Source organism: Pseudophryne corroboree, chromosome 1 (genome assembly GCF_028390025.1).
Source record: "Pseudophryne corroboree isolate aPseCor3 chromosome 1, aPseCor3.hap2, whole genome shotgun sequence".
Classification (NCBI taxonomy): Eukaryota; Metazoa; Chordata; class Amphibia; order Anura; family Myobatrachidae; genus Pseudophryne; species Pseudophryne corroboree.
The window spans coordinates 422,934,136-422,944,329 of NC_086444.1; the positions used below are offsets into that span (position 1 = coordinate 422,934,136).

General features: G+C 47.6%; 1 protein-coding gene across 1 annotated transcript in view; it reads left to right on the forward strand.

The window, feature by feature from the left end:
- POLE (DNA polymerase epsilon, catalytic subunit) overlaps positions 1–3,401 on the forward strand; it is a 335,686-nt gene extending 332,285 nt beyond the window's left edge. The window contains exons 46-49 of the mRNA XM_063913394.1: positions 2,301–2,501; positions 2,602–2,727; positions 2,994–3,083; positions 3,171–3,401. Coding sequence (XP_063769464.1) covers positions 2,301–2,501; positions 2,602–2,727; positions 2,994–3,083; positions 3,171–3,284 — 531 coding nt within the window. The 3' untranslated portion in view covers positions 3,285–3,401. The remainder of the gene's footprint in view (positions 1–2,300; positions 2,502–2,601; positions 2,728–2,993; positions 3,084–3,170) is intronic.
- Positions 3,402–10,194: the final 6,793 nt, after the last annotated feature.

The window sequence follows — 10,194 nt, forward strand, 5'->3', positions numbered from 1 at the left end:
TACTGCACAATGTGACCTTTGTTCTTAAGCTGGGTACACAGTGGCCGATAGATCGGCCGTTTTTAATTGAACGTCCCATATATCGTGAGTGTGTACCAGCGATACATTTGTGAACGACGCCATTCAGACATATCGCGTTTGCCCTGTAGCACATCCGATGGCCGATTATCTGTGCATCGTGCTATGTGTATGGGCGTTCTGCAGCCTGCCCGTACACTTGCTGCTGGTGACTGACATCACAACTGGGTGGGCACATGTAAATGCCCGCCCAGTTGTGACATCAGGCACGACACATTGGGCCAACAATTTGGAAGTGTGTATGCACCAATCGGCAGGTTAGCTGGACGGCTGATCCATCATCCTGATGTGTACCCACCTTTACTGCTCAGATATGTCAGGTTTATATTGATGTAGAGGGTTAATTTTTCTGCTCCTCCCCCACCCCCACAGCTCTGACAACTATTTCTCGTTCTGGCTTGCTGCATGTTGCCTTATGGGCCCTACTTCACTGGTAGATATTTAAGAACGATATGGACGATATTGTTCAAAAATTAACGATATATCGTTCAGGGTGGAGGCACAGATGATGAACGATGCGCTTCCCCGCAGTCGTTCATCGTTTATCATTGCAAGCCAATTTGGAGGATATCGATGTTTGCAATGTCAAATCGTTCATACAAATCGTTCAGTATGCAAAAAAATCGTTACTGAAAAACTGTTCATAGTTCAAATTGCGCAGTGTGTAGGGCCCTTTAGTCAAAAGAGAGCTCCGATTACAGTCTGTAAATCAGGTGCTTTGATTGCAAATAAACAGGTAGATGAGATGTGCTGACTCCAGCTGGAGTTATGGTGTTATTAGCTGGAAATCATACTTGTTTAAGTAAAGGCCTGCGTTACTATGATATATAGTGTGTAGTTATGATATGCGCGCTACCGACATCCCCAGTCAGTCCTGCAGCAAAGCAAAGGGGGATGTCGCTAGCAATGATGTCATGTGGCTCAAGCCGCCCCCTCCCGCCGGACTCGGCATAGGCAAGTGTGTATGCACTTGCCAGGTCCCGTAGCAGCGATGTCCGGTCGGATACACATCTTTAAGTGTATATCCAGCTTTAAGGTGTCCTATTGTAGATAGCCTATCACACCTGTTATGGCGGTTGTATTCACTGACTGAGGTGGGTTTTTGGGGACCTGGGGAGGGGGCAGTATGTTTGGCCCATTACTGGCCACTGGAGATGGTGACAGAGTTTTCTTCTTATTGCCTGTCTTTAGCGTCATGTTGGCACATGCCTGTACATGAACACAGGTAATGGGAATCCTCCCCACAATTGTCCTACCCCTTTATGTGGTTGTCTTCAGGGGACATGGCCATAGAGGGTGTAGCCATTCCCATTGCTAAGGTTTCAATTGTTATGTCAGGTGGTGTCTCAGAGCTTGCAACCCCATGGTCTGTGTGGTCCCCAAAAGGATTTCATGTATTAATGTAATCACTTACATACTATGCAGTTCTTTTATAGAAACTCTTCAATCCTTCACATCAGTACCTGCCCCCACTGAGCTTATAAACTGCGTTGAATACCTACAACATGGACACCCGCACAACCACTAGGACATTTTTTGCAGCATGTAATTCATTCTGGCTGTGTCGTAGGAGTGTAGGAGAACATACAGAACCCACACAGATGAGTGCAGACATGCTCATTGAGCGTGTTATTAAATAATTTTCATTGTCTTAACTGTTTTAGGCCCTGAACATTTCACAGTAGCGTCTTTCAGGTTACTGATAGAATATACCCATATAATTGTGGACAGTAATAACTCTCCAATGTAATGGAGACATTCAGTTCAATTTTGGTGGTACTTCTTTGATCTGTAATATAATTTATTATACACTTAGGGCTTGATTTGAAGTTAGGAGCAAGACCTAAAAAGGATCAGTTTGCACCTTGGCAATTCCCATGTTGCTGGTAGAGCAGACTGAACATGTGCAGAGATTTATAGTTGGGAAGTGGTCTGTCCTAGTTTATTTCTAAATTCCACATTAAAAAAAGGTTGCCCTATATTTGTTCCCTACATGCAAAAGCAGCCAGTATTCTCCCTCCGTGCAAAAATGTGTTGTATCATGGTTAATTGCAGGAGCAAATTGCTACTACTTTGGTGCTTTTTTTTTTTTTTTTTTTTTATATTTCAATCAGGCCCTTAATTAGAGTGACTCTTTAAATTAGTATTTTCTTTATGAATATTTGTACATTGCCAGGAGATTTGAACCCTTCATGCTAATGTTTTCTGTTTGGTTTCTGCAGGTTCTGTCTCTGGATTCAAATATAACTAACCAGGTGAATAAGCTAAAGAGAGATCTCTTGCGGCTGATTGATGTGGGGGAGTTCTCGGAGGAGGCACAGTTTCGGGATCCTTGCCGCTCCTATATCCTCCCTGAGATCATTTGCAGAAACTGTAACTTCTGCCGAGACCTGGACTTGTGCAAGGATCCCTCACTCAGCCAGGTCTGTCCATTAGCTTGCCTAGAAATCTAAACTGTATGTAAGTAACATTCGGTTACTTGTATGTCTATGATCTCATTATTGCCATCTATTTCCAACACAGGATGGGTCTGTGCTGCCACAGTGGGTGTGCTCAAACTGCCAGGCAGAGTATGACTCTGACAACATTGAGATGTCGCTGGTTGAAGCTCTGCAGAAGAAGATGATGGCTTTTATGCTGCAGGATTTGGTGAGACCCTGAAACATTACTTTCTTAGGGGTCTATTCACGAAGCAGTGAAAAGAGCGGAGAAGTTGCCCATGGCAACCAATCAGTTGCTGTGTATAATTTTATAATATGCAAATTATAAATGTTACTTCAGTGTTGATCGGTTGCCATGGTCAACTTCTCCACTGGCTCACTTCTCACTGCTTCATGAATAGACTTCTTAATCCATGTTATACATGCACATCCATGTCTTTGCGGTATGTTCTTACTCCTGGCTCTTGTTCCCAGGTGTGTTTAAAGTGTAAGGGTGTAAAAGAAGCAAATATGCCAGTGTATTGCAGCTGCGCAGGGGACTTCAGCCTGACTATTTCAGTGAAGGTACGGACAGTGTATAGTTAGTGGGATGGGATTATTATATGACTGTCATTGGAAATAGCCATTCTCTGACTATTCTGTTTCTTGCAGGCTCTCATGGAACAGGTGGATGCATTCCGGAATATCGCTCAGCATTACCAAATGTCCCATCTGTTGGAAACCATCAACTGGCTTGTTCAGCAAAATTCTCACCTGACCTTGTGATAGCTGCAGTGTTTTCCCCCACTCTGTATTAGAGCTGGACCTCGTCATTATCTGACCCCCTTCTTTATATTTGTTATGTGTAAATTGTAACTTAATAAATGTTTTGTACAAAAAAAAGACTGATTTCTTTTTATATTCCATTTCAGTAACCTATAAAAAAGCAACTGTAGGTGTCCTACAGGGTTAGTCAAGTAAAAAAAATTCTCTTACGTCCTAGAGGATGCTGGGGACTCCGTAAGGACCATGGGGTATAGACTGCTCCGCAGGGGACATGGGCACTTTAAGACTTTAGAATGGGTGTGCACTGGCTCCTCCCTCTATGCCCCTCCTCCAGACCTCAGTTAGATCCTGTGCCCAGTGGAGACTGGATGCACTGCAGGGGAGCTCTACTGAGTTTCTCTGAAAAGACTTTTGTTAGGTTTTTTATTTTCAGGGAGCACTGCTGGCAACAGGCTCCCTGCATCGTGGGACTGAGGGGAGAGAAGCAGACCTACTTAAATGATAGGCTCTGCTTCTTAGGCTACTGGACACCATTAGCTCCAGAGGGTCGGAACGCAGGTCTCACCCTCGCCGTTCGTCCCGGAGCCGCGCCGCCGTCCTCCTCACAGAGCCGTAAGATAGAAGCCGGGTGAGTATGAGAAGAAAGAAGACTTCAAAGGTGGCAGAAGACTTCAGATCTTCAATGAGGTACACGCGCAGCGGTAACGCTGCTCGCCATTGCTCCCAACACACACGCACACAGAAGGCACTGTACAGGTGCAGGGCGCAGGGGGGGGCGCTCTGGGCAGCAATTATTACTTTAAAAACAGCACTGGCACAGGTCTCAGATACTGGGGTGGGGCTTGATCCTCCAGCATTAACCAGCGCCATTTTCTCCACAGCATGCTGCAGAGAAGTGCTCCCGGACTCTCCCCTGCTGAACAATAACGGGGCAAAAACGAGGGGGGGGGGGGGGGGGGGGCACATTTATTTGGTGCAGATTGTACATATATTTATATATATAAAGCGCTATTTAGGCTGGGACCTTGGTTTCAGTATACTGTGGCGCTGGGTGTGTGCTGGCATACTCTCTCCAAAGGGCCTTATTGTGGGTCAGTCCCCATATTTATTTATCCCAGTGTGTGTGGGGGTGTCAGTACGTGTGTGTCGACATGTCTGAAGCGGAAGGCTCGTCTAGGGAAGATGCAGAGCAGATGGTGGTGGTGTCTCCGTCGGCACAGCCGACACCTGATTTGGGTGGACATGTGGAATGTTTTGAATGCTAATGTGGCTTTATTACAGATTGGACAAAGCAGAGTCCAAAGACAAGCAGGGAATTAACCCATGGCTTTTACTGTGTCCCAGGACCCTTCAGGGTCACATAAACGTCCCTTTACCCAGTTAGCAGACACTGATACCGACTCGGATTCCGACTCCAGTGTCGACTAGGATGATGCAAGGTTGCACCCATGGGTCGCGAAAGTATTCAATATATGATTATTGCAATAAAAGATGTTTTGCATATCACAGAGGATTCCTCTGTCCCTGACACGAGGGTCGGCATGTTTAAAGGAAAGTAAACTAACTCATCTCATGAGCTGATCGTTTTATTTAAAAAAGCTTGGGAGACTCCTGACATTAGACTGCAGGTTCCCAAGGGAATTATTATGGCGTATCCTTTCCCCTCAAAGGACAGGTTACGGTGGGAATCCTCGCCCACGTTGGACAAGGCGTTAAAGCGCTGGTCCAAAAAGGTAGCATTTCCGTCCCCTGATACGGCGCCTCTATACCATCCTGCGGATCGTAGGCAGGAATCTACCTTAAAATCAATTTATGCGACTACGGGAGCCCTATTTAGACCTGCAGTAGCGTCGGCAGGGGTAGGTAGCGCAATTACAGCTTGGGCTGATAACTTGTCTTATGACATTGACACCCTAGATAAAGATAGTATGGTGTTGACCTTAGATCACATCAATGACGCAGCACTATATATGAGAGAGGCTGCGAGATATATTGGGCTTTTGGGTTCAAGAGCTAATACCATGGCAGGTTCTGCTAGTAGGTCCCTGCGGACCCGTCAATGGACAGGTGATGCTGGCTCAAAGAGTCATATGGAGGCTTTACCTTGCAAGGGTGAAGTTTTATTTGGGGAGAGCCTCGCGGACCTGGTTTTCACAGCTACCGCGGGTAAGTCGTCTTTTTTGCCTTACGTTCCCCCACAGAAAAGGGAAACACCCTAATAACAGATGCAGTCCTTTCGGTCACGTAAGTTCAGAAAGGGGCGTGGCTTTCTTTCCTCGCCAGAGGTAGAGGGAAAAGAACACCGGCTACGGCTAGTTCACAGGAAAAATGTCCTCCCCGGCCTCTACCAAATCCATCGAAGAGGTGCTTCCACACCGATTTTCAAATCGGCCTTGCCAGCTACTTCCCCGGAGAGGAAAATAGTTTTGACTGCCATACTAAAGCTGTGTCAACAGCAAGTGATTATCATGGTTCCCCTAGTGCAACAGGGAAAAGGGTTTTATTCAACCCTCTTTGTGGTCCCGAAGCTGGATGGCTCGGTCAGATCAATTCTGAATCTAAAATCCCTAAACCTATATTTAAAGAGGTTCAAACTCGAGATGGAATCTCTCAAGGCAAGGATATCCAGCCTGGAAAGGGGGGGATTTTATGGTGTCACTAGACATAATGGATGCATACCTTCATGTCCCCATATATCCTCCTCATCGGGCGTACCTAAGATTCGCTGTTCAGGATTGCCAGTTTCAGACGTTGCCGTTTGGGCTTTCCACGGCCCCGAGAATTTTCACCAAGGTAATGGCGGAAATGATGGTGCTCCTGCGCAAGCAAGGGGTCACAAGTATCACATACTTGGATGATCTCCTGATATATGCGAGTTCAAGGGAACAGTTATTAAAAAACCGTGTCTCTCTCCCTGAGAGTACTACAACAGCACAACTGGATTCTAAATCTACCTAAGTCGCAGTTGGTTCCGACAACTCGGCTGTCTTTTTTGGGCATGGTTCTGGATACGGGAAAACAAAGGGGTTTCTCTCCCGGTGGAAAAAGCCCAGGAACTCCAGAACATGATCAAAGACCTGTTAAAGCCAAACAGAGTGTCAGTTCATCAATGCACTCGAGTATTGGGAAAGATGGTGGCGGCCTACGAGGCCATTCCATTCAGCAGATTCCATGCAAGGACTTTTCAGTGGGACCTTCTGGACAAGTGGTCAGGGTCCCATCTGCGGATACATCGGAAGATACTCTGTCCCCCAGGGTCTGTCTCTCTCTCTCTCTCTCTCTCCTGTGGTGGCTCCAGAGTACTCCCCTTCTAGAGGGTCGCAGGTTCGGCATTCAAGATTGGGTTCTTGTGACCACGGACGCGAGCCTCCGAGGATGGGAAGCAGTCACACAGGGAAACAATTTTCAGGGAATATGGTCAAGCCAGGAGGCTTGTCTACACGTCAATATACTGGAATTAAGGGCCATATACAACGGCCTCCGACAGGCGGAGAATCTTCTTCGCAACCTACCTGTTCTGTTAGTCAGACAACGTCACAGTCGGGGCGCATGTAAACCGCCAGGGCGGGACAAGAAGCAGAGCAGCAATGGCAGAAGCCACCAGGATTCTTCGCTGGGCGGAAAATCATGTAAGCGCTCTGTCAGTGGTCTTCATTCCGGGAGTAGACATCTGGGAAGCAGACTTCCTCAGCAGACACGATCTCCATCCAAGAGAGTGGGGACTTCATCAAGAAGTCTTTGCAGAGGTGACAAGTCGTTGGGGACTTCCTCAGATAGACATGATGGCGTCACGCCTCAACAGAAAGCTTCGGACGTATTGTTCCGGGTCAAGGGACCCTCAGGCAGTGGCAGTGGACGCCCTGGTGACACCGTGGGTGTTTCAGTCGGTCTCTGTGTTCCCTCCACTTCCTCGCATCTCAAGGATATTGAGAATCATAAGACGAACAAGAGTGCAGACAATACTCGTTGTTCCAGATTGGCCTCGAAGGGCCTGGAGTTCAGATCTTCAGGAAATGATCACAGAGGATCCGTGGCTTCTTCCTCTCAGGGAGGACCTGTTACTACATGGGCCCTGTGTGTTCCAAGACTTACCCCGGTTACGTTTGACGGCATGGCGGTTGAACACCAAATCCTACTTAGGAAAGGTATTCCGGATGAAGTCGTCCCTACTCTTATTACAGCTAGGAAGGAGGTAACGGTGAAACACTATCACCGTATCGGGAGAAAATATGTGTCTTGGTGTGAAGCCAAGAATGCCCTAAGGATGATTCTCAACTGGGTAGTTTTCTCCATTTTCTGCAGTCAGGTGTGGATATGGGCCTGAAGTTAGGCTCCATTAAGGTGCAGATTTTGGGTTTATCTATATTCTTTCAGAAGGAATTGGCTTCTCTCCCAGAAGTCCAGACTTTTGTAAAGGGAGTGTGGCTCATCCAACCTCCTTTTGTGCCTCCAGTGGCACCGTGGGACCTTAACGTGGTGTTACAGTTCCTGAAATCACACTGATTTGAACCTCTTCAAACAGTTGAATTGAAGTTTCTCACTTGGAAAGTGGTCATGGTATTGGCCTTGACATCTGCAAGGCGGGTGTCCGACTTGGCGGCTTTGTCTTACAAGAGCCCCTATCTGATTTTCCATGCGGATAAAGCAGAGTTGAGGACTCGTCCTCATTTTCTGCCTAAGGTGGTTTCGTCATTTCATATGAACCAACCTATTGTGATGCCTGTGGCTACGGGTGCCTTGGAGGATGCCAAGTCCCTTGATGTAGTCAGGGCCTTAAAGATTTATATCGCCAGAACGGCTAGGATTAGGAAAACAGAAGCACTGTTTGTCCTGTATGCAGCCAACAAGGTTGGCGCTCCTGCGTCTAAACAGACTATTGCTCGCTGGATCTGTAACACGATTCCGCAGGCTCATTCTACGGCTGGATTGCCGGTTCCAAAATTCGGTAAAGGCCCATTCCACTAGAAAGGTGGGCTCTTCTTGGGCGGCTGCCTGAGGCGTCTTGGCATTACAGTTTTGCCGAGCTGCTACTTGGTCGGGTTCAAACACTTTTGCAAGATTCTACAAGTTTGATACCCTGGCTGATGAGGACCTCATGTTTGCTCAATTGGTGCTGCAGAGTCATCCGAACTCTCCCGCCCGGTCTGGAGCTTTGGTATAGTCCCCATGGTCCTTACGGAGTCCCCAGCATACTCTAGGACGTTAGAGAAAATAAGATTTTAAACCTACCGGTAAATCTTTTTCTCCTAGTCCGTAGAGGATGCTGGGCGCCCGTCCCAGTGCGGACAAAATTCTGCAAGGCTTGTATATAGTTGTTGCTTACATAAGGGTTATGTTACAGTTGAGATCAGTCTCGGGCTGATGCTGCTGTTCATGCTGTTAACTGGTTTAGTATATACCATGTTGTACGGTGTGTATGGTGTGGGCTGGTATGTATCTCGCCCTTAGATTAACAAAAATCCTTTCCTCGTACTGTCAGTCTCCTCTGGGCACAGTCCTAACTGAGGTCTGGAGGAGGGGCATAGAGGGAGGAGCCAGTGCACACCCATTCTAAAGTCTTAAAGTGCCCATGTCTCCTGCGGAGCCGTCTATACCCCATGGTCATTACGGAGTCTCCAGCATCCTCTACGGACTAGGAGAAAAAGATTTACCGGTAGATTTAAAATCTTACTTTCTGTTCTGCCTCTGCTGGAAAGGTGTCATCTTTGTGGATATAATAAATCTGGCATTAAAATGAAACACATTGATCAGAGGCTTAGCTAGACCTTCGTGGGCCCCAAAATTTTGAAAGGGCCCCCAGCACTCCACCAGAATTGGGGGGGTCGACAGGCAGACAGTGGGTGACAGGGGGATAGTGGGTGACCTGAGGCAGGGGTGACAGGCGGATAGTGGGTGACTGAGGCAGGGGTGACAGGGATATAGTGGCTGACTGAGGCAGGGGTGACAGGGAGATAGTGGCTGACTGAGGCAGGGGTGACTGAGATAGTAGCTGACTGAGGCAGGGGTGACAGGGAGATAGTGGCTGACTGAGGCAGGGGTGACGGAGATAGTGGCTGACTGAGGCAGCGGTGACAGGGAGATAGTGGCTGACTGGGGCAGGGGTGACAGGGAGATAATGAGTGTGCTTGCAGAAAGATGGTGCCCGCAGCGTGCGACCCTGTACCAGTGGATTTCATCTTCGGCTCCCCGCTCACCTCACCCCGCAGTCTGGACTCTCTCTGCAGGCAGTGCGGGAGGGGTGTGAGCACATCTCGGGAGGCGGCAGTGGGCAGCAGTCGGAATGGAGAAGGCAGCAGCAGCAGCGGCCTCCACATGTGGCGCTTTATGCAGCTGTGTAGCCAGCGTTAACGATCAGGCTAGCCCTGGGTGTAATTTGAAAATGGAAGATTGTTGGTTGGTAGAGGCATTCACACAAATAGTAGCAGGAGGTGAGAGACAGATAAATGCAGAGTAGAGGGAAGCGACAGATAGACGTTGTTACACATAGAGGGGGTGGGGGAGGGGAAACAGTTGTCACACACAAAGGTGGGAAACAGTTCTGTCACATAGGTAGGAAACACTAGCTGACACGCTGGGTTAGATGATAATACAAAAGTCACAACAGAGAGGGGGACGAGACAGGAACTGTCACAACACAGGAAAGAAGAGACAGGAACTGTCACAGTTCCTGTCTCTCTTGTGCACTGTGTGTGTGTAGACCATATCGGTGCTTCTGGGCTCTGGGGGAGTTCAAGGAAAATCGCACAGTTAAAATCTGGCATACAACTCACCGTGTGTATGTATAAAATTCTATTGCCAACACCTGTTACAGGGATCTGGATCTCTCCAACTTCCAGAATAACAGCATAAAAATATTCAAGTATATATAGGGGTATTTTAATCTCTTGAAAGGGGGAATAGAAGTCAGTCT